General features: G+C 40.2%; 1 protein-coding gene across 1 annotated transcript in view; it reads left to right on the top strand.

Moving 5' to 3' along the window:
• The window catches only part of ADAMTSL1 (ADAMTS like 1), a gene marked incomplete at its 5' end in the record, with an annotated part of 302880 nt that overhangs the window by 166475 nt on the left and 111947 nt on the right, over nucleotides 1-24458 (top strand). Inside the window, 2 exons of the mRNA XM_015427776.1 lie at nucleotides 111-258; nucleotides 6364-6448. Of these exons, the coding sequence (XP_015283262.1) occupies nucleotides 111-258; nucleotides 6364-6448 (233 nt within the window). The remainder of the gene's footprint in view (nucleotides 1-110; nucleotides 259-6363; nucleotides 6449-24458) is intronic.

Genomic DNA, 24458 nt, shown 5'->3' with positions numbered 1-24458 from the left:
TGGAAGGCAGGTGCCATGCTCGGAACTCCAATACATGCTGAACTGGAACATTAATTGGGCCACCTCCATCACCATTTATGGTTGTAATGTATGGTCATTTTCTCTTCCAGTGCACTGTGACTTGTGGCCAAGGCCTGAGGTACCGAGTGGTTTTGTGCATTGATCACAGAGGGATGCATACTGGAGGTTGCAGCCCTAAAACAAAGCCTCATATCAAAGAAGAATGTATAGTTCCTACACCCTGCTACAAGCCCAAAGGTAACTGCAAACTCCTTACAAGGTTTTTTTTTTTCCCCCCTTTCCCCAAGGCTGGCCAGTCCCACCACTGAGGCATGCGATGGAGAGCTGGTTTCTTAATCTGAAACAGGACTGTTAGCTGAGAATTTAAAAAAAAAAACAGCTGGGGTATTATTCAAATGAAGAAATCATTGTTAGTTAATTAATGGATTAAATATGTATGATTTTCATCTGAGAAGAAAACTTTTAAAAGCATACTTATTAGACGGTACACAAATGGGTTGCAGCAGGAAAAGGGACATTCCTTGTTTGTTTTTTCTTGCATATGAGAAAATACCTTCTTTAGGGTGGCACTTTGTGCCAATTTTATAGATATATCTATTAAATATGATAACTTTTTTGTTCAAATCTGGTATCCAAATCATTCTGGGCACTTTTAAAATATATATATTAATTTAAGTTAAGGGAGCAATCAGAAAGCAGATCTACTCTTGTCTGAGCAGGGATTTGTACCTGGATCTCCCAGATACTAGTCCAGCACTCTTAACCACTACACCAGAGTGGCTTTCCATGTTGAAGATGTAGAAACTAGGATGAGCACTTGCAGGTTCCTTGGGCACAAGTTATGTTCTACCTTGGTCCAAGATGAAGGCAGTGAGGAAAAAATGGGTTCTGATACAGGGGAAGGGGGGAATCAGGGCTACTTTCTGACCAGGCTTAGAAGTTCATTCTCAAATAACCCTGGTGTGAATTTGGACAAGAGTGTGTTGAACCTAAGCCACAAATTTTTGGGTTATTAAATTAATAATTTTACCCATCTGTTACGTTCTCCTAAAAAGACACTGACAAATTGTTTTCATCTACACATTGGTTTCAGAGATTGATTTTAATGTATACATTTTTTTAAATCTCTGATTTGTTTACAATAAATACTACTCTGAAGCTCTTCTACAGAACTTCCTATGATCATAGTAAGCATTATCAAGTTTGCTCATTCTTACCTTGAATGATGTCCCTGATAGATCCATGGTAGATTCAGCTTCACTGATAAGGAAAAACTGCACATGGAGACTTTCTCCTGGTGTTATTATTAAAAATATGGGATTATTATTAAAATTTTGGGATCCATTTTTACTTCAGGGATTAAATATTTCCAGCCTTATATTTGAAAATACTCTCAGTGCTGCCCCCTTACCGGAAGGGGCAGTGGTGGTGGTGATTATAAAATTCTTCAATGCCACAGTTATTGTTGTTGCTAATATTACTAAATGCTGCAGTGCTTGCTCATATAAACACTCCAGATACAACTGAAATCCCAACAGTGCAGAACTGCCTACAAACTGCTGGGAACATGGCTCTGTAGATCAGAGAGGAAAAGTTACCTTCCTACCTAGAAGGGGCCTCGTCATTCATTGTTTAACTATTGTCATAACAATTTTTAACCTCATGCAAACAAAATGCAAGCACAGTGATATTTCCCACCCAAAATGAGAAGTACCAATCATACCTCCCTGCTCCTGGGACACAGTTTGAACTTTGCTGAAACTAAGCAGATGTAGACCCAGTCAGAGCCCAAATAGTAGACCACCTGGGAACCCTATGTATGCCTCTTTGAATTCCAGCAAAGGAAGCCATTGTATTAATTAAATAAATAAACAACCATACATTTAATTTTCCACTGTGTGTAACAAAGCAAATTAGTGCCACTTTATAAGGATACTCCAATAGAACAGAGTAAAAATAACAAATATTTGGGTCTAATATTCAGTGAAACCTTGAGCTGGAATGCCCACATTGCCTCCTTAAAATCTTCAGCAGATAAGATCATTGGTGTGGTACTGAGATTCTATTACAACAAGGGAGGTCTACTAATAGATCCAGCCCTTAAACGTTTTGTCAGCAAAGTAATCTCGCATATAGAACTTTGGGGATTGAAAGAACAAACACTCTCTAGCTTGGAGGTAATCCAAAATCTTTTTTTAAAGTGTATCTTGGTACTTCGAAAAGGGACACCAGCAGCTCTATTAAGGGCAGAATTTGGCCTCCCCTCAATTAGGGGCTCGTGCTCATCTAGCTGTACTAAAATCATGGAAGAAATACCAATTGATACAAACTGAATCTCTTGGTAAACTTAGCTATTGTTTGTCACTAAGTAAAGATAAAATTCGCTCTGATTTTGTTCATAACATCATTTCCCGTTATACAATTCCAGATGATTTACTGCGATCTTTAGGGATCAACCACGATCTGAGGCAATGGGTGTTTAATGGAGTTGCCATAATAGATTATTCTTTAATCACTCAGTCAAAATTTGCTCCCTGGTACAAAGACATAAAGAAAGAACATTTAAGTGCTGTATACCTGGTAAATATTACCTCATACAAGCTTAGAACAGCATTTATAGCATTGTGCTTCCAGTCTATGCCAACAGAATTATTCCTGGGATAATACTTAAAAATACCCCAAGAACAACGTATTTGTATCTGTAAAACTTCTGTGGAGAATCTTTTTCATTATGTCATGGTCTGCCCATTGTACTGGGAACCGAGATGTAAATTCTTGACTGGAATAATAGATCAATTGCAAAAAAATTCTGACACCAATAAATTAATATTTCTGCTGTCAGATGGAGATACTACAGTTTCCTATAGGGTAGCACTCTTTGCCTTAGCGGCTAGTAAAATCAGGGCCAAGAACATAGGAAAATGAAATGAAATCGAACTGTAAAATGGCAATGTTTGAGGCTGTGTATGTGTTTCTGGAGATGGGTATCTATATTTAAGATTTTAATTAATTTAAATACTAAATGTGCAGATTTTAGAGGTCATTATATTTTAAATCTAATTCAAATTCCAGTGCTGTAAGTTGTCTAATTTGTATATTGTTTACATTTAAATTTTAAATTGTAATGGCCAATGGCTACACAATAAATTTTACTACTACTACTACACTTTATAAGGAGAAGATCTTTTGTTGATGGGGAGAATTGTAGAGGCTCCAGTTGAAGAGGCTTCATCTCCTTAGTTCTAACTGGTTACTGTTATGAGCGGTACACAATGTGGCAAAATGGGCCCCATGGACCCCACGTTCTAGCATGAGTGCAATGTGGAGTTTAACTAGTTTACCGAAGTCCTAACCTACTAAAGACCTAATGAGGACTCAGCCTCTCCACCTTTTTCACATATACACACAAAACACAAATAGGATTTCTTTTTTACCTCTGTGTCTACCCCTCTTCTTAGAAAAAGTCTTCTGGAAGTTAAATACTTTTAAAAAATTGTCTTTTAAAAGTATCTTCAAATTAAGAGGCTTTTCCGAGTAATTTGCCTCAGATTAACTTGTACAGAGGGGAAACGGTAGGAATTTCGTTTGTTAGAGTAATTCGTACCCAGGAAGGCATCTCACCACCTTCTCTTTGTACCTAGGTGAGGGTGGGCTAGTTTAGACTTTTATGTGGCTGCAGACAGACCACCATAACATCCAGTTGAACAAAGGATTTTTGAAAACTTTCTTTGTATTCGCAGTTGTTAATGTAGTTGAGCAAAAACTACTGACCAAAGGGAAATAAAATGAGCAATAAACACATTTCTCTCTCCTTATATTCAAATCCCACCGTACAATGTTGAGTTAAGAGGTAGGCAGAATTTGAGTCATTCTGATTCCACCCTGTCAGGCTGATCTAGGCCTTCTCATAAAGCCTTTTCAGCCAGGCCAGGCCTTGGCCGCTGTCTTTCTGAGTCATTTTTGGAAACCTTGAATAAAGTAACTCTTCTTCCTAAAATTTTCTCTGTCCAAAATCCTGCAGTCTTTTCCTCTCTTGGAACCTGCCTAGTCTGCCTCTTTAGTACAGCCAGGCCTCCAGGGATGTAAGGGGAATGATCCTCAATTGTACAGTGCTGCAAATGCACTTTCTAAGACCTTTAAAGATTGGCAGCATCAAGTCAACACCCGTAGTGCAGTAGTAACAGCTACAATTTGTAAACAGAATTGGACTTAACCTGTCTCCACTAATCACTCCAATGCGCAAATGCAATTTTCCCCCAAAAAGGCACTCAGCAGCTGTCTGTGCAGGAGAGCACCATCTGTTTTTTTTACAAGACTGTACAATTTCTTTAAAAGGGCGAAAGAAAAGCAGTAAGGCCTGACTTTCCATACCCATAAAAATAAGTATACGGTATATAAACAGAAATATCTCTTTATGTAGTTTGGTTAATGAAAGTGGTAAAATATAGTTTAAGTTAAGAGCTATGTTGCCACATACATGTCATCAAATGGGACCACTATATATTCTGCCAAGTAATTTGGGGAGATGTGGGTATAATATCTCTGTTTCTCCTCCTTCACTCCTCCTGCCCACAAGTTTACTCCAGGAAAATTCATTGAAGGCAATGTGAAGTAAGATTACAGGCTACAGTTGCTATGAATTGCCAGAACTGCAACTGATATTTCAAGGACTTTTTAAAAAGGGTATGAGAAAAGTGACATGTACCATATATACAGTTAAGTCTTGTTTATTTTCAGTAAATGTCACACTGTGCTGTGGGGTGGTACATTTTCTTTATCTAATGGAAACCCTAAGGCTTGTTCTCCATTTATGTATCACATTTATTAGATTGTAAGATGTTATTTTAAATTGCATACGGCATTGAGTACATTGGCAGAAGGGTAGTATGTATGTGTAGTAGGTAACTAAGAGGCTGGAGGAAAACTGCAGTTTTAATTGGCTGCATAGCACCCTAGCTAACTAGCAAAATTCATATTGAGTCTTTCAGGATTTATAAACACTGGCCAGCATGCCTTCTCCCTACCCCACTCTGTGTGCCTGTGGAAGGCACTACAGGCAGGCATAGTATGGTTGCTGGTGTTCACTCACTGCTGCATTCCCTTGTGCTGCATTGAATTGTGCTTTCAGAATTTTGTGGGTTTGGGGGCAATTTGAAGGTCTCCAGCCAGAAGGAGACCAGAAAAGACCTAGAACATGGCACAATATTTCATATGCACTCGTTTGGATCCCAGCCCTCACTCTAGTCCTCAAGACACACCATTGGAATCAATCTGCTTTGAATTTGTTGAATCGACTCATGCTGGTTCATGAAGATCAGGAGGCAAATGCTTAATTATATCCAGTAGCATTTTTCCAGCAAAAAACTGGTCAAAAACCCAGGAAACGCTTCAGCATCCTGTGCTGGGCAATCCAGTGCCTTCTCAACCTGGTTTTATGTTCCTTTAATCTGTGTTTGTCAAATTGTTATAGATTGTCATTGGATGTTCTTGTCTTTTTCTTCTTAGCCTTGAAGGACTAGTATAAGTGTAATTTGCGCTTGCTTCCTCCAACCTAATCCAGATTTATGTTCCCATGAGAGCGTCCTTTGGCTCTTAGACTGTGTTTTTTTATATAGGATACTTTGAATGTATATATTTGGTACTGATTTTAGCGAGGGGAAATGCAGAACTGTACTGTTCTATATCAAAAGTGACAGGAAAAGTATTCAGCTCATTCTCTGAATCCACATAGTTGATGAACTGATAAGGTCTCAGTGGAAGGGCTTTGCTGAACTATTTTAGTATTTTTCTGTTTCTTGAAATATCACTGATCACATCTGGGTTTCCTTCTGTGTCATAATAAGTCATCAAAGTGGAGTTTAGTATAACATTTTCAGGTTGTAAAAGTTAAGGGTATACATTAGGACCCCCTTTTTTATTTTACCTTTGACCAACCAGTGTGGGGATATGAAAGTCTGCAAATCTAGATTTGGACCATACTGTGCATTATGATGTAGTCATGGCTGTGTTTTCCACTTCCACGACATTGGGAGGGGAGGACGACTTTTATTTCTCTTCCATGAGGAGACGCATCAGCTCCACATTATGGAGCCCATGTACCACAGTGGTGGGTTAAGCAGAGCACATAGAGAATACTCCTCTCAAATGTTCTTTCCAATATACAAACACCTCCTCCAATATACAAACACCTATATACAGGCTCTCTTTAAATGCACTCTCATCATCATAAAGAATGGCATTTTTCATGTATGAAATAAATAGTTCACAAAAGAGTGGATTATTTTACAAAAATAATTCAAGATATTACACCTTTCCTGTTTTTCTCTTGGTGTTTTTCCCCAGAGAAGCTTCCTGTTGAAGCTAAACTACCATGGTACAAGCAAGCCCAGGAACTTGAAGAAGGATCAATAGTATCAGAAGAACCAACGTAAGTTTTAAAATGTCGTTTCCTGAAACTGTAATAGTCAGGGTCGGTATTTGAACAATGCACTAAAATAATATGAGGCCTACAGTGGAATTTAGGGCTGCTCAAGAATGTAACAGTAGGCTATATATTTTTACACATCCCATAGCCCTGCCTAACTTGGACGTACTTCTGACTGATCTATATCTTCTGTGAAGAGTTGGCCCTCAGTAGACATGGTGTAGCTGTGTGAGTGGACATGATGATTCACTGAGGCCTTGTTTTTATGACCTTCTCAGTTTGCAGCAGCTGTGGTTTCTAATCAACTAATTCTGCCTTTCCCTCTATAGCTGAAGCGGTTTTGTGCTTGCTGATGGTATTTGTTTATTTTGATTAATGTAAATTAGTGAGTCAGAGTCAGTTCAAAAGGTCATTGGCTGAGGTAGTACCATCTGTCAAGTAACTGTATACCTCAGAATTCTCATCGGTTTCAAGGTAGCTGCATATCAAATATTGCGACTTCAGAGAGAAGGCTTCAGTCCTAGGCTAGCTAAGAGCCAAATTGGCTCAGCCAATATAGATGTTGCAGGGGCTACAGGAACGCCAATCATTATGGGGAGTTCCTTACCCTTCAGCAATGTTGCTTAGAATAGCACCATGTGAACAGGGGCTAGTGCATCATGAACTTCCTGCATATCCAAGATACCTATACCACAATAATTATTGACTTCAGAAAATGTCTGTTAAGCCACCATTTGTAAAAGGGTGTGGGGGTGTTTTGCACTGAAATGTGGAAAAGCAATTTGTCAAAATTTTAAAAATTGATCCTAGGTTGTTGTCCAGTGTCGGGTTGCATAATGAAGTTGGAAAAAATGTGATGCAGTCCTTAGGGTAACAAGTAAGAAGGATCAAGAAACTCAAGGCTGGCCTGTATGCACAACAGGATGAGAATGTGAGTTAAGGTTGGCAGACCTACCACCAGGCCCTGCCCCCCAGCCACCGATCAGCAGGCCAGCGGGGGGACTTAGCAGAACCAGAAAGGCCCAGGTCATGTCACCTGTATCATACAGGAAGTGAGGTCCTCACACGAGCAATATCTGAACGACACTCTGGTATTTGGGCGAAAACTCTATGATAGAAGCCAGTTTTACCATAGAGTTTTAACTCAAATACTAGAGCATCACAGCAGTGTCACAGTGTGATGACATCACTTCCTGTGTGACACTAGTGATGAGGCCTGGGCCTTTCTCTTTCTCCTGGCACACCCCCCCCCATCACCCACTGGTTGCCAGGAGGGACCTGGCAACCCTATAGTGAGTTGAAATGAAAGAATGGACTGTACCTCTTTGGATTTCAGGTGGGGAAGCACATTTTTGAATGCAACAACAGGGAGCTGGCTAGGCTTCTCACTGCTAATCATCTATCTGCAAGGAGTTCTTACATGGGGGAGCATAAAAAAGTATTCCCCCACTTGCAATCTGATGTGATATAATCCACTATACCATCTTTGGCTTCTGCCACCTCATTCTGCTGCACATGAGATTCAAAGGACTATGTGATTTATATAATTTGGAGGAATGGGGTGTAAGGAATACAAGTGCCTTTGGTTCACTTTTGAATATTTTTCTGTAGGAAATATTTGAAGAACAATTAGAGGGATGAAAATCCAGTTAATATTACGCTTCATTTATGGAATTACAGACCTTGATCTGGAATGTTCAGCCTTGCTATATTATAACGTCTTTACTATAAGTATGTTACAAGAAAGAGAACAGGGCAAACAGGCTGGTTCATATTGGAAATTCCAGAAGGGTGAGGAGTAACTACTTTCAAACAAACAAACAAAAACCCACTGACATGCTTCAGGCAAATGTACCACAACAGGAATGCAGTCCCTTCTTCCATTCCTGATTAACCACCCGATTTGATGTAATAAAAACACTCTTTTGCTCTAGTGGCACATTAAAAAAACCATACATGCTTTGTTCCAAACATATTAACCTGGAATAACTACCATTCCAGTTCTGTACCCACAATCATTAAAATGGATTAGAATTGCCACTCAGAACAAAAGCATTTATTGATAAAGTGAGAATAATCCATCTTTTAGGCTGTGGTGGCTCAAGTGGTTAAGATGCTGAACTGCAGGCTGTGGAAGGTCAGTAGTTCAGCAGTTCGAGACCCGGGTTGCCGCATGACGGAGTGAGCTCCCGTCTCTAGTTCCAGCTCCTACCAACCTAGCAGTTCGAAAGCAAGAAATTGTAAGTAGATAAATAGGTACCACTTCGGTGGGAAGGTAACAGAGTTCCGTGCGCCTTGGTGTTTAGTCATGCCGGCCACATGACCACGGAAACGTCTTCGGACAGCGCTGGCTCTTAGGCTTTGAAACGAAGATGAGCACCGCAACCCTAGATTCGGACTCGACTGGCTTTCGAGCAAGGGAACCTTTACCTTTACCTATTGCTTAAGCATCCCTGAGAACCACTCAGTGGGTGCGTTCAGACGGGGGATTTACAACGGAATAGGTGACGGTTCCAACCGGTGTACTTACCGGCGTTCACACAGCGAACATCTGCCTCCCGTCCCTAACCGTTGTAAACAGCTTTACACCGTTGTACTCTGCCACTAGGTCCCCAAGTGGTGGTATCCTGAGTACAACGGTTGTAATCGCTGTACCCCTCCGTCTGAACGCTCTCCAATGTTGTACAGGCACTTCCGTTTCGAAGCCTGAGGCTTCCGCTTTTTGCCTGCCATTTTATCTAGGTTGGTGATATGCGCTTGGGCGAAGCTTCGCCCCGTTGTTAATAAAGAAATTAAAAGGTTGTTATGTGCTTCTGCAAAGCCGCCTCTCCTCTTCCCCTGCCCACCGCTGCTGTTGCTGCTGCTGCAGCCGCTTTTGCTCTGGCTGCGGCTGCAGAGTGTTTTTCATGATTCCGCCCTGCCCTCCTCCTCCCTCCTTCCTCCTCCTCCTTGGCTGCTATGGACTAACTCTCCTCCTCCGGGGCAGCGGCGAGGGAGGGGAGTTCGTCAATGGGCAGCCGGCGGCGGGCCTGACTCACGCATGCAAAAAAAAAAGAGGGAGGAGAGGTGGGAGGGGGTGACGCAAGTGCAAGGATCTCCGCTTCCTCCCCTGCAGGAGCCGGCAGCTCCTCCCCGGGAGACTGCCTGTCCAGGCTCCCTGCCCGGCCTCGTTTGCCCGTGCTCTTCACCCCCCTCCCTCCTTCCCGGCTCCATTTGCTGTCAAAAAAACAATAAAACAACAGCGCACGTGCCCCGAGAGCCCAGCGGCAGCCAATCGGCTTCATTAGAAGGAAGCCTGCCTATGCGCATGTGCAAACTCTGTAAAAATAAAATAAAAAATGCCGATGTGCTCTCCTGAGTGCCTGAGGTGTGGACGGGCATATTGCGATGTGCTGGAGGTGAGTGTGATCGCGTTTCAACCGGCATAAACTGCAACGGTTCCAACCGGTACAGTTTATGCCGGCTGAAACGCCCCGTCTGAACGCACCCAAGATGTAAGCAGGATAGATATAGGAAAACTAGTCTACATTCTGTGTTCCTGAATATTGGTTTCCAGGAGGTAACAGGAGAATGAGGATTTGGTCATAGTGGTAGGGACTATATTAACGAAAACTCTGCCAGAGAGATTTCTATTACTGTATAAGTACCAGCTCACTTAGTCCAAAATCTCATCTCTCGTGTTGGTGATTCTCAGATTCCTCTGCTGGCGGAAAAATAAAAACTTAAATATCCTGGGAGGAAAAAGTCTTTCCTCCCGGTAACAACTCTGAGCCATCAGAGTTAAAGGCATCATATAGTACACCCCATAAATTTGTCCAGCTCTGTTTTAAAACCAGTGAGGTCCTTAGCTTCCATGACCACTCCAGGAAACTATTTAAAATTTTTACTCCACTGATGATTAGAAATAGTTTTTCTGATCAGCTGTTGAAATGTATTCGTGGCTCACTCAAACAGCAAGACTTATACCTCTGTTTGACTGGGAGGCACCATTTTATTTAGCAAATTGAAGAGTGAATAACATTATTTGATTTCTGAGCTCCCTGTGAAGCAGTACAAACCCACGTAAAATTATTTCTTGGCATGGTGTTGAATGGTTTGTATGAAGGGGAGGGGCTTGAATAGGAATGGGTGTCAGTCTAAAGAATACATTTGTGAATTTTCATGGATCACCGCCTATTATTTGTTACTATTCATTTAGCATCTAAGCCAGACAAGGTATTACAAGTGAGGAAAAGGAAAGTTATGGGTGGGGGGAACAGTACCTTAGGATTTCCTCATGGGGCTGGATCTTTCATTCCAAGAGTGGCAGAATGAAATTCAGCTTGTTCAATCTGACATTTGTAAGTTGGTCAGAAAAGCCAGTTAGAGCTGCAAATTAGTCTGAAGGATGTTCTTTCCTCATCTGGAAGGAAGTGTGTATGTACTCTGACAGTTGGTGGGTTGGGGTTTTTTTTTGCTTGTGTGTAAGTATGTGTGTGTGCACACATGCCAGGAAGTAATGGCTTTCTGGTGACCCCTAGTGGAGCTTGGAGGCAAGGGGCATTCAGAGAGGTGGCTCGCTATTGCCTGCCTCTGCGTCATGGCCCTGGTATTCCTTGGAGGTCTCCCATCCAGGTACTTGCCAGGGTTGGCCCTGCTTAGCTTACGAGAGCTGATGTGTCTGGGCTTGCCTGAGCTATCCAGGTTGTGCCCTGACAGTATTAATGCATCAGTAAATGTGAGACAATGGGAAGCCTTTAAAAATACCGATCATTCAGATGAAATTGAGTTATGTTTTGTAATGCATTGAATAAGTACAATCTTCTGCATAATGAAATACACATCAAAAGGAAATTACTGGGTAAATGGAATGGTAAATGTAAGCGTAAGGTTGCCAACCTCCAGCTGAGTTCTGAAGTACTGCTGGCATTACAACAGATCTACGGACTACAGAGACCAGTTCCCCTGTAGGAAATGACAGCTTTGGCGAGTATACTCTATGGCATCACTTCTCTGCTGTGTTCCCTTCCTTCTCCAAACTCCACCCTGCCCAGGAACCACCCCCAAATCTCCAGATGTTTCCAAAGCTGGAGTTAGCAACCCTAAGTGAAGTCTTTAAGAAGACTTCAGGTGTTACACAGATGGTGGAGGCAGGGAGAGGAAGTGTGGTTAACAGTACAGTCCTAAGCAAAGTTACATCCTTGTATGTGTGTAGTCTTAATTGTAATAAAATTCCCCAGGGAGATTAAATGTGTGGCTTTTTATTGAAGCTGAAATCATATGAACATATATGGAACACATGGAGCTGCTTTATACTGAATTAGACCATTGGTATGTCACAGTCAGTATTGTCTGCTCGGACTGGCAGGGTCTCAGGTTGAGGTATGTCAGCTGGAGATGCCAAGGATTGAACCTGGGACCTTTTGCATGTAAAGCAGGGGCTCTTCCACTGAGCCATAGCCCCTCCCAATTTTTTATTTATTTATTTTGTCTCATAAAGCTTATTTTTGATACAGTTAGAAACACACTGGTGTAATCCAGTGGGTTATAATAATTGCAGCAGTGGGGTACAGTAAGGAAAGCACAGTATTATACTCTAGATAATATATGTGTATATTTTCTATATGCATAATATGTAAATACTCATGAGTTTATATACATAAACACACATGCACACATAAAATTGTCAGCTGTTGAATGTTACGATGAAGTGGTTTCACTGCTATTATATACTTCATATTTATATTTAGTTTTATATAGGGAAGTGCCAGAAATGCAACTGAATCTGTTTTTATTTATTTTACATTTGGATGCTCAGTTTATGGATTCTTGCAGCTTTTTCTCCACCATTAAACCACTTTTCTAAATATGTATTTAACAAATTATAATTACCCTTCAACTTTTAAGTATTGTCAACATATGTGTCAAATAGGGATCACATTGCTTACATTGAAATGGGGTGATTTGAAACATAGCCCACATTTCTGCTGGAAAGTACTGAAAAACTAAGCCAGAAGGAGCCACAGCTCCAGAAGGACGCCTGATCATACCCTTATTGACAAAATAGATCTAAATGTTGAGAATTAATTTTGACATTTTGACATTACACTAGAAAGCCCCTAATGTGCTTTGTATAGTTATTGTGTTCTCTTTCAAATGTTAGTGGAAGAGTTTTGTAAATCGAAACATAGCTGGATTTTTGCAAGGGCTCTGGGATAATATGGGAAATATGGAATATAATTATAAAACTAGTTGCTGTAGATTTTCTGGGTTGTGTGGCCGTGGTCTTGGCATTGTAGAACCTGACGTTTCACCAGTAGCTGTGACTGGCATCCTCAGAGTTATGATAATTATAAAATGTTTGGGATAAAATGCCAGAATCACATGATCCATGGAATAAAAATAGGACACTTTAGACTGGAAGATGGAAAAGGATTTTAAAAAAATGTTTCTCAATGTATCTGTTCCATTTACAAAGTCATTTCCCCATCTGTAAAATGGGAGTAGTAATATTTTGGAGTACAACAGCTCGTTAGAAGAGCATGTGTTGTTGTCACCTTTAACTCCCTTCTAAGATTCCAAGGGCAATAGAACCATATGCGAATGATCAGGAATATGATCTTTGGGTAAAACAGCTGAATTAAGGGCCAGTTTTATTGCCAGTCACTCTTAGATATGAGACAGAGCGGCATGTTCAAGGTTCGTGTTAAAACCTCCTTTGAGCTCTGGATTGCCAAGATGGAAATATCCTACTTAGGAACATTTTTAGTGACGATTGAAGCATGTCTAAAAAAGAAACCCCATCTCTTAGTCCTTTTTATATATTAAGCAGCCAATAGACTTCTTGATCAAATGTCATCTTGGGGAGAAAATATAGACAAATACATGCATTCGGATTGTAGTTTCAATTAGAAGTATGTGCTGCTTGTTTCACTAATGTGATATCAGGTGTAGACTGCATGCCAATGCAATAGGTAGCCTATCACACAGTCAGGGGACTTGAAAGATTAAACCCAGAAGTACATCTGCTCCTGATTAGATTGCAGGGTTTTTTTTTATATTCTCATTACTATAAAAGAAAAAATATCAGATTCATTGAGGAAACATGCACACAGTTTTGGTTAGGAATTATGATCCCTGAGATTCTATCTCCCAGTACAAAACGTGATTTTAAGAATAAAGAGTAAAGAATTAATTCACCATTGTGTAGAATACTCTAGTAAACTTTGATTTCCTGATGGCTTTTCTTGCCACTTTGATGACACGATGTTTTAAAAAAATATATATAGTATGCAAAGGAGAATTATTATTTTCCTGTCCCTCTGGCATATTCTTATGCACCATTTTTTCGTTGTGCTGATTAAACAGTAATCAGAAGCACTAGCCATCAAAACAGGGGAAAGTGTGGGCTGTATTAGTTTCCATCTGATTTGTTTTGTTGATGAGTCTGCAGGGGTGAGGGTGGGGGAAGGGAAGGGAAGGTGTTTAAAAGCTTTCACTTTGTAACTCTTGAAAAACACTTTTGTATGTTAACACGATAGCCAGCTTTTAAGATTTTGCAATAAATAACCTGGTGTGAGCCATAAAAACAGAAAAACAAGAAAGGGCAAAATGTGATATCTGGATACCAGATGGCATAGGGTAAGTGACGGGGCTGATTCAATAACGGAAATTCCTGGCATGCATCTCTTTGAGCAGAACCCACAGGGAATGACATATCTGTAGAAAGGCCACTGGACTAGCATCACCCAGAGAGCTCTGCTAAATATTAAGCCAGGCGTTTAGATGTACTTTCTTCATATTTTCTGCTGAAAGGGTCAGAGGGGATACTTTCCCAGAGATAAGAAAGTACTCTTTTATATAATTTATAATTTTTTACAGAAGTGAGTATTTCATGGTTATCACAAAACATTAAAATATATATAAGATCTAATCCCACCATTAACTTTATCATTCCCTGTTGTTGCATTCCACACCACATTGCTCTGTTCAGTATACACTTGTTTGTTCCTGGGTCACTGCTGTTAGTGGCAGCTTACTGTAACACAGTTTTTCATAGTATCCTGGGGCCAAATTTGATGTGATGGCAAGCGAATGGCTGTCACCAACAACTGTCATCCCTATTTTCTATCTCTCCCTTACTCTCCATGATATTTAGTAGTGTTTAAACTGTGTCCTGACACATTTCCCCACCCTCCTCCTTATTGGTTGGGCAGATAAAAACAAAACATGATATCAGGACACAGTTAAGTTCTTCTAGAAGTGAAAGGAAATGGACAGCGGAAAAAGGTAGGCAGTTTTCATTTTTGGTGGTGGCACCTGCCTGTCTACCATCAGATCTAGTTTGGTTCATGGGGTAATAGTCTAAACCTCCCCCTGTTCCAATTCTAATTTGATAGAGATGCCTGGTGTTAGATCGCCGCTAACAAAGATCCGGAGAGTGATTTCAGCAAAGTGAATCAGCTTTATTGAAGTAACGAACAAGCACTTAAACGCATTCATAACCAGAACAGATTAACACTGGGAGCAAGGCTCCTTTTAAACATTCCCGGGCTAACATAGCCACGCCTATTTACAATAATCAACCAATGAGGTTGTTTGGATAAGGACCAATGAGAGTCTTTCCCTCGCAGGGAACAGGGATAGTTCTGATTGGTCGCTGCTACAGAGCGACAAATAGGAAGTTCGTTCGGAGGAGCCGTGGCTTGGCTTGAAGCTTTACATGGGGGGTCAATGAGGCAATTCATGTAAGTCTTTCAATACATTACACCTGGTGTCACTCATGCTTCTACCCACCATGCCTGTGTAGCTTTAAAAAATGTTTTGTTTCTTTTTGACTTCCAGAAAAGTTGTTTGCAAAGCCAGGAGGGCTCAAGTGCTTTTTCCAAAAAGGTAAAAGTGATACAAGGCCCCACTTTCTACTGCAGCCTTGTCCTGCCACCTTTTTGTCCCTGAAGGATGTGTGCTCCTCCCCCATTCTACCACATGCAGCTGCACACAAAGCTCTCAGAAGGAAGCTTTTCCCAAGGCTCCTACTAGAGCAAAAGATCCTCCCACTTTCACTATTATTGTCCCACTTTCTCCAGTTGGTACCATTGCCGATCAAGGAACCACTGATAAGTTTCTAAGACTTTCAAGAACTGAAACCACTTTGAAAACACCTGCTTTAGGCAGTGTATGTAAAAATACTCTGTGCATTCAGTTTGTATTCACCCTCTTGTAAACGGAGCTATAGGATCATCATTGCAAGGATCCAAAACCTAGCCTTTTTTTGCAATTATTTAAATTATAACCATGGAGTATTGTAACAAACTAGGGTTCTGATCCTTGAGGTCTCTCATCACATGATAAAAGGAATGTTTTTCTTATCTAATGTGGATGTCCCTCAGGGGACCTTAATGAATCTGAGCAAGCAGCCATCAAGAACTGGAGCAGGTGACACACCTCTCAACTAAAACGGGTGGGCACTTTGGGGTCTCCCACATTCTCATTTTCTTCTCTTGTGTGTCCCTAGTGCTTTATTGTTATTGTTGTTTTCTTTTCTGCCCATTTTTTCCTCTCTATTGGTCGATTTGATATTGTATTGTATGTCCAGCATAAAAACCTGCAGGGAGATGTGCCGGATATAAAGCAATGTAATATTGAATTGACCACTAGAGGGAGAAAACACATGCAGAAAAGGGGGGAGAATCCAGAGCAATAGGGACATACAAGCAACAAAAATGAGAATGCTGAAGAGCCCTTTGTGTGTGTATGTGTGCGAAAAGAAAATACAATCTGAAATGTTGGAAGAGACAGAAAGAGGAAAACAGAGAGCCGGTTTGAAGTTGGCTAAAGCACCTTGAGGGGTGCAAGAGCTCTCTGGGGATCTGATATGACATGGATATTCTTTGGATATTCTTTAAAAGTTCTTAGCTGCCTCTAGTTTTCATTCTGTATTCTATCGAGCTGTTTTATATGCATAATTTCTAGTTGTGGTCCATTGGCCAGTGAAATAATTGGAAAAAAATCTGAATGGACGGGGCATTGGATCAGTGTCAGCCCTGAACGGGGCATTGGATCTGTGCTTGTTTCTTTTTGGCTTGTCAATTTCCTCTTGCCTCTGCTTTCCCAAAACTCTGAGTCTATACTGCTCTGCTTTGCTCTAGAGAATTTTAAAGATAAGTGAATGTGATTGTTCTGTGCCAAAACCAAATGTGGACATTCTCACCACTGATATCTGTTTAAAACAGAGTCCATTATGTTGTTTTTATAAAGGAAGTGATCTTTATCTGAGGAACCATATTTTTAACCACAAACATGTTGAATCTGAAGCATATTCATTTTCATAACTTAAAAGAACTCAGCCCTTCCTGTCTGAAGAGAGCCGAGTGTATAAAACAATTGGGCAAAAATTTCACTTCAAAAGGAAAGATTATTAGGGGTGTGCAAAAATAGTTTAACCGGTATTTTTCAGTTCAGGTCTATTGGACCTGAAAATTTTTTCACGATTTCCTAAAAATCCCGAATTTCAATACCAGTACGGTATTCAGATCTGGGGTTTTTTTAGAAATCTCAAATTTTTTCTGGTCCAATAGACCCGAAAAGATAAATAGTGGTTAAAAAAAAAAATCTAGCACAATCTGATCCCCGTGGCTGCATCCAGTCCGGGCTGGGTTTTCTTCTCCCAGGCTGCAGGAGAAGGGAGCTCCAGGAGGTGCTGTGCCACATGGAGCACGTTGCTCCACACGGCAGAGGAGATCCTGGCTGGGCTCACTTCTCCTGCAGTCCAGTTTAGGCCCTTTCTGCACTCTCCTTTTAATCCATGTTCACCGCGGTGTTCTCCAAGCAATTCTGCACTAAAATTCAACCTTCTTTTTAATCCAGGTTTTTCCCCATTCTGCACTAAAATCGAGTTCAACCTTCTTTTTATTCTGGTTTTTTTCCCCCATTCTGCATTACATTATTTCCCATCAGTGGCCAGCTGGGTTTCAGCCCACTGTTGCCCCGGGTTATTTAGATGCTGTTTTGCCGTGGACTCAACTCAAGCAGTAAGGAAATCTGGAGTGGCAGGCAAATGGGGAAAGGATCTTAAACTGGGCTGCAGAAGCCACGTGGAGCACAATGATCCCAGCAGCACAGGAGAGCCTCCTGGGCTTTCTTTGCCTGCAGCCTGGTTTTCGACTAGGAGCCGCCACTACTACCACTACTACCACTACCAATGAGCCCAGCTGATAACTGGGAACGGAGCGGCCCTATGACGATCGGACTTCAGTGGCGCGGCAGATCGGTACCATGGTACTGGGATGGAGGCAACATCTACTGGACACCATCTTGTCTTCATTCAAGAGTAACAACATTGAGCACTTTATGTAATTTTTGGTCATTTATTCTGTTTTATCCTGTTTTATTCAGTTTTTATGTATTGGCACATGGTGCCCCTGTTTGTTAGCCAACCTGAGCCCATTCGTGGGGAGGGTGGGGAAAAAATTTAAATAAAATAAATAAATTAATTAATTAAATAAACCATTCTTGGCTTGGGTAGACCCGAATGCACACCCCTAAAGTCTATGTGGCATTACACTCTGCAACTAGGGAAGTTAAAAAAAAGAAGGCTACTTTCACTGGAAATCGGTTTAATATGTCTATGTGTCTATCCACAAATCATTTGAATGTTTTTTAGATGTAGTTTTTCTTGCATTGGCCATGATCCAGAGAGACATATCTCAGTTTATCTGGCAGTGATTCCTCTAGAATCCATCCCAAGAATAACAAACACTTTGGCAGTTCATGGAAAGCTTTGCTGTTATAGAAGAGGATCCCTCATGATCCGTAATGCCTGCCATGCTATTACTTGTGCTTGCGTATAGCAATTTTCTGTATTGTGTTTGGGTGTTTTTTTATTAAATTGTTTGGTATAAATGAAGTCACTTGACAATTCAGAATCGTTGAGATTGCTGTATTTACTGCAAATACATTTGAATCCAAATGTATTGTGACAGAGGACAACCGATGAAGAGATGGGATAAAGAATTATAAAAATATGAGCATTGTTGTGAAAGTGAGTAAAGGCAATATTTGTTCTCTCACACAAACATATACACAGTATTAAATGGTACATTTATCCAATGAATCTTACCAGCAGGCAGTGTTCCCTCTAAGCTGAGTTAGTGTGAGCTAGTTCACAGTTTTTTAGCCTCCAGCTCACACATTTTTGTCTTAGCTCAGGAAGGATTGCTCCAGAGCAAACTAATTTATGCAGTAGCCAAATCACTTGCCCACAGCTTTAATGCCAGTAGCTCACAAAGTAGGATTTTTGCTCACAAGACTCCACAGCTTAGAGCGAGCATTGCCAGCAGGATAGACAAAATGAAATCCTTCATCTCACAAGGCTCGAAATAGAATTCGGTATACTAGAATATGGCAGTGGCCACTTGTGTTGTTTGTTTGTTTTTTAAAAAAATTATGCCAAATCATGGAGGATGTGTAGGCCATGATAGCAAAATGGGAACATCATTTGTGAGTTTTCTGTGGCAGCTGGAATAAGAATGCTTGGCTGGATGAAATGTGTGCTTATACAGCAAAGGAACTACATAGGGAAGTTTTTATATCAGGCAGTATTAGAACATGTCATCCCTACATTCTTTGGTGGTACAATCCTGTGAGGAATGTACCATCTGGTTTTGATTGTTTGAACTGGTGGGTGCTATAAAAGGTACAGGAACCCAGAGTATAGTATAGCTTATTCCAACTTTTCTTCCCAGATTCATTCTGAGGGTAAGCCTGTTGCCTGTAATATAGACTGTGTGTAGCTTAGGCTTGTATACTAGGTCTAGCCTAGTCAACCAACCATATATTGTAACGGGCTGGATGTTTGATAACCCTGTTCCATTTTTTAAAGTTCTAGGCCATCTATGAAAACCCTAGTAAGTTACCAGGCAAAGTTGCCACGCTACGTTCAACTCAGAGACGTATGTTGTACAGACCTGGTTTACATTCCCCACAGCCAGACTCTATAATTTCCTTTGCATTCCAGGCATACAGTATAAGGACAGTCAAAACTGAAAAGGATTATAAAACCACCTTTATTCCATTCTTCTTGGTGTACAGGCAGTATTTATAAAATGGCAAGCAACATAAGCCTATTCAAGAAATACACTTTCTATTCAAATAATGCATCTTGCTTTAAATAGCAGTAGTGAACATCTCCTTTAGGATACTCGTATATGCTAAAGGCAGGGCTGGGTGTGTGTTCTGTGGACATTTTCATTGTTAGTGAGACTACATGCTAGCTTTTATTAAGCTCTTATTAAGAAAAGTTGCAGTAACATAAATGTTATTGTTGAAGGAATTCCATAATGTAGTAAGTAACCTTTCTGATAATTATCACATAAACTTAAATCCAGGAGCGGCATTTAAAGATTCTGCATTTGGGGGAAACATAGGCACAAGTCACACCAAGATTTAAATGCCTTCTCTGTCAAAGAGGAGACCACGTGAGCAGTTTGATACAGAGTGTGTTTAATACATTCCAGTTTAAGGGGCATTGTAATTCATCTTTTCTGTTCAGGGCTAATATACTGCTTGTCTTTTTTTCCTTTCTTCCTTTCCCCATAATACATCCTAGAATCATAGACTCATAGAGTTGGAAGGGACCTCTAGGGTCATCTAGTCCAATCCCCTGCACAATGCAGGAAATTCACAACTACCTCCCCCCACACCCCTGAGTTGGCAAGTGACTTCATTTGTACCAAACAATTTAATTTTAAAAAATCCAAACACATCCTGAAGGACACTCTGCCAACCAAAGGCGTACAGTTAGCAAATGCTTCTTGCAATCCTGTTGTTGCTGCTAAACTTTACGGAATGCAAGGAGCTTGTTTATTTCCCTAGCTTTTGGATACATTCAAGAATAAATTTGAAAAAGTAGCACGATTTAAGAGCGTTGATTTTTATTTTATTATGTATTTCATAATAACATCACAAGTGCTTCTGACCACGCAGGTACACAGCACCACTGGTATTTTTTAAATAATGTTCTTGCCCAGTATTTCTAAATTTACTGTCTTTTTCCCATGTGCTGAACAACAGCTAAGAAAGGCAGATTCTGGGTGGGGGAAATGGCTGAAAAGGAAAGAATTAAGCAGCTCCTCACTTCCTGTGACTTTTCTGCTTAAATTCAGTCTCTTAAGTTGCTTTTGGTTAAAACCATGTGGGACAGGGGAAGTTATATGCAACTGCACATAGTAACTAGTTTGACCTTAGCTATCATCTGTCTGAGTCAACTCACAATCTTACTCAGTTTCCCATCGGGAAACATGAATAATAGTACATTTCTAAGCAGAGTCGCACCCTTCTCAGTCCATTGAAGTAAAAGGACTTAGAGGGGAGTAACTCTCCTTAGGACTACACTGTAAGCATATCTCAGCGTTCCTGAGGATGGCAAAAATAACAAAACACTGCTAACCCTACTGAGCATTGAGGACTCCAGGTAAACATATAGTAATCCATTTTGTCTTTCAGATGATGATGATAATAATAATAATAATAATAATGATGGCTTGAGGTATGCAAGCCATAGAACATTTAGACTGCATCCTCCAAAGAGAGATTGATTAGGTATTCGTCATCTTTTTTCGCACTTCAGAGTCTATGAACGAATGTGTGTATGTGAATCTTGAAGGACATCATTGCATGATATATTAAAGGTGGGAGGCGTTTTTTGCTACATAATAAATGAGTTAAAATTGATACAGTTAAAAAGAGCAATACCCAGTTGTTAGAGGCAGGCATTCTGTTTTCTAACTTTTTATCAGGTTTTTTTGTCTTAAGCATTGGCTACAGTTAAGAATAAAAGAGAAGCCATGTTGGATCAGGCCAATGGCCCATCCAGTCCAACACTCTGTGTCACAAAGGGGCCAAAACCCAGGTGCCATAGGAGGTCCACCATTGGGGCCAGAACTCCAGAAGCCCTCTTACTGTTGTCCCCCAAGTTCCAAGAATTCAGAGCAAGTGTTCCATCTATACATTGTGGTTAACACCACTGATGGACCTCCACTCCATATGTTTATCCAAACCCCTCTTGAAGCTGTCTGTGTTGTAGCTGCCACCACTTCCTGTGGCAGTGAATTCCATGTGTTAATTACTCTTTGGGTGAAGGAGTACTTCCTTTTATCTGTTCTAAGCCTACTGCTCCTTAATTTCATTGAGTACCCATAAGTTCTTGTATTGTGAGAAAGGGAGAAAAGTACTTCTTTCTCTGCCTTCTCTATCTCTGTCATGTCACCCCTCAATTGTCATTTCTCCAAGCTAAAAAGCCCTTTCTTTATAGGGAAAGTGTTCCGTCCCCTTAATTGTTTTAAGTGCACTTTTCTGTGCCTTTTCCATTGCTCTAGTATCTTTTTTGAGGTACAGTGACCAGAATTGTACACAGTATTCCAAATGAGGCTGCACCATAGATTATGGGGCCACTTCCCTGCTTACTCCACAAGTTAAAAAGCACCAAACCCAGTACAAAGCCCTGTGGTACCCCACTGCTTACCACCTTCCACTATGAAAACTGCCCATTTATACTCACTCTCTGTTTCCTGTTAATTAAACCATTTTTTAATCAACAAGAGGACTTGTTCTCTTATCCCATGAATGCTGAGTTTATTTAGGATGCTTTGGTCCTTTCCACACTAGACCTTAAATCCTGGTTCAACCCTACCCCCGAACTTACATTCCACAGTACACTCGAGTTCACCCCTGTAATTATCTCGGGGTACTTTTTGTTTCCACATTACACTGAGGTCACCCCAGTTTTGTCCCACACTTGTCCCGGGATAAACGGATCCAGTTATAACCAGGGATAAATGTAAGGTATTGTGTTGCGAGTTGAACTCTGATAAAACCAGGGATGAGATCCAAATGCGGAAAGGACCTTTGATGAGGAACTTCATCAGAAACTTTTTTGAAGTCTAGGTAAACAACATCTACTGACTCACCCTTGTCCACATGTTTGTTCACCCCCTCAAAAACCTCTAAAAGGATAGTGAGACAAGATCTTCTCTTACAGAATCCATTCTGATTCTTCCTCAATAGCTTTTGTTCATCAATGTGCCTACTGATTCTATCTTTGATAACGGATTCCACCAACTTAACTGGTATCAACATTAAACTGACCAGCCTGTAATGTCCTGGATGTCCTCTGAAACTTTTTTTAAAAGATAGGAGTTACATTAGCTACTTTACAGTCCTTGGGAATGGAGGCAGATTTTAGTGATAGTCTGCATATTTCTATCAGGAGATCTACCCACAAGTTCACATTTGAGTTGTTTTAGAACTCTTGGATCTACCTATCAGTTTTTAATTTGTCCACAAGTTAAAAAGCACCAAACCTAGTACCAAGCCCTGTGGTACCCCACTGCTTACCACCTTCCACATGAAAACTGCCCATTTATATTCACTCTCTGTTTCCTGTTAATGTATTTGAAGAAATTTTTATTGTTGGTCTTTTTGTTTTTTGCAGTATTTTCCTCATACTTTTTCCCTGTCTGGTCACCGACTTGCCAAAGCCTGTGCACCTTTTTATTTACCTCACTCAGACTAGCCTTCCACTGCTTAAAGGAATCCTTCTTACCTTTTACTGCTTCCATTACTTTGTTAACTCTGCAGGCCTTTTTAATGCCTATTTGTACCTTTCCTAACCTGTGGTACCCATTTTATCTGAGCTTCCAGTATTGCAGTTTTAAAAAGTCTCCAAGGTTTCTGAAGGGATGTGACCCTCCTTACCTTTCTTTTCAGATTCTTCTTCACCAGGCCCCTTCTAAAATTAAATGTGGTTGTGTTGGTCTTTTTGGGCAACTCCCTATTTACATTAATGTTAAACTTAATAGCATTATGGGCACTGTTCCCAACTGGTGCTATCATGTTTACATCTTTCACCAGGTCTTGGGCATAACTTAGGACCAAGTCCAGGATTGCCTCCCCCCTGGTAGGTTCTGTGACCATCTACTCCATGGCATAGTCACTGAGAGTAACAAGAAACCTAATCTCTGTAATTTTTTCAGTTGTAGATGCTGAATCTGGGTCATCCCTGAGTTACTGTCTTGATTGTGTAATATGAATGGGAATATAAAGATTTTTATATATAGGTGTTTTTCTTCTTGATTGTTCATATTCATATTTCCCTGGTTTTTATAGATTTATTCTTTAAGTAATATTTTATTAGGATGTTAGATGATTCTGTATTTCTTAGGGAAAACCTTTCAATGTCTGGGTCAGATAAGATTTTAGTCTCATATGAAGAATCCTTGCCCATTATCATTTAGATTAGGTTAAGTAAACACTTAGGTTTCACTTAGTTTGACGTAGATATATGTTTCTTTATATCTGGCCAATCAGAGGACAATTACCACTGTCTTTTGTAACCAATTATGCTGTTTGAATATTGTTTTCTTGATGATGTCAGTCCATGTATAAAATATCGTGTATTTCCTGAATATGTTCAGAATAGGTTCAAGAAGAAGATGAAGAAGAAAAAGAAGAAAGTTGTCAATTTTCGATGAGTTATTTGGTGTAATTGTTTTCCTATTAATTGAAGCATATTTCCTGAATATGCTGAGAATAAAGTAGTCAAATTTGGATGGACTATTTGGTCGAATTGTTTTTCTGTTAATTGAAATAAAACATAGCTCTTCCTCCTCATTTGACTTCATTTTTGACATGGAATCTAATTTGTACAACAATTGTAATTATGTCAACAGTAGAATAAAACTGAAATAACCTAAGGGTAACTTTCTTGTCTGTGACTGGGAATCCAGGTCAAGAATCTCTTGCGATCACCATCTCCAATAGAGCTAATGACAGTGAGAAGGAATGCTTTGCATTTTCAGTACAGAGGTCAAGAATTCATAATCTTGAAACAACACCAAAACACTGTGGCCTTCGTCTGCCTAATATTCTCATGTTGATTTGTTTCAGTGTGAAGAATCCCAATTATATTAATCTCAATTATCAAAATTTGCATGATATGGACATTGCCCATTTATCCATTTCTCTAATTATCCAATGT

Source organism: Gekko japonicus, unplaced genomic scaffold (genome assembly GCF_001447785.1).
Source record: "Gekko japonicus isolate JY-2015 unplaced genomic scaffold, Gekko_japonicus_V1.1 scaffold487, whole genome shotgun sequence".
NCBI classification, from domain to species: Eukaryota; Metazoa; Chordata; class Lepidosauria; order Squamata; family Gekkonidae; genus Gekko; species Gekko japonicus.
The sequence above is the reverse complement of the archived record's forward strand: the minus strand, read 5'-3'. Positions and strand labels throughout refer to the sequence as shown.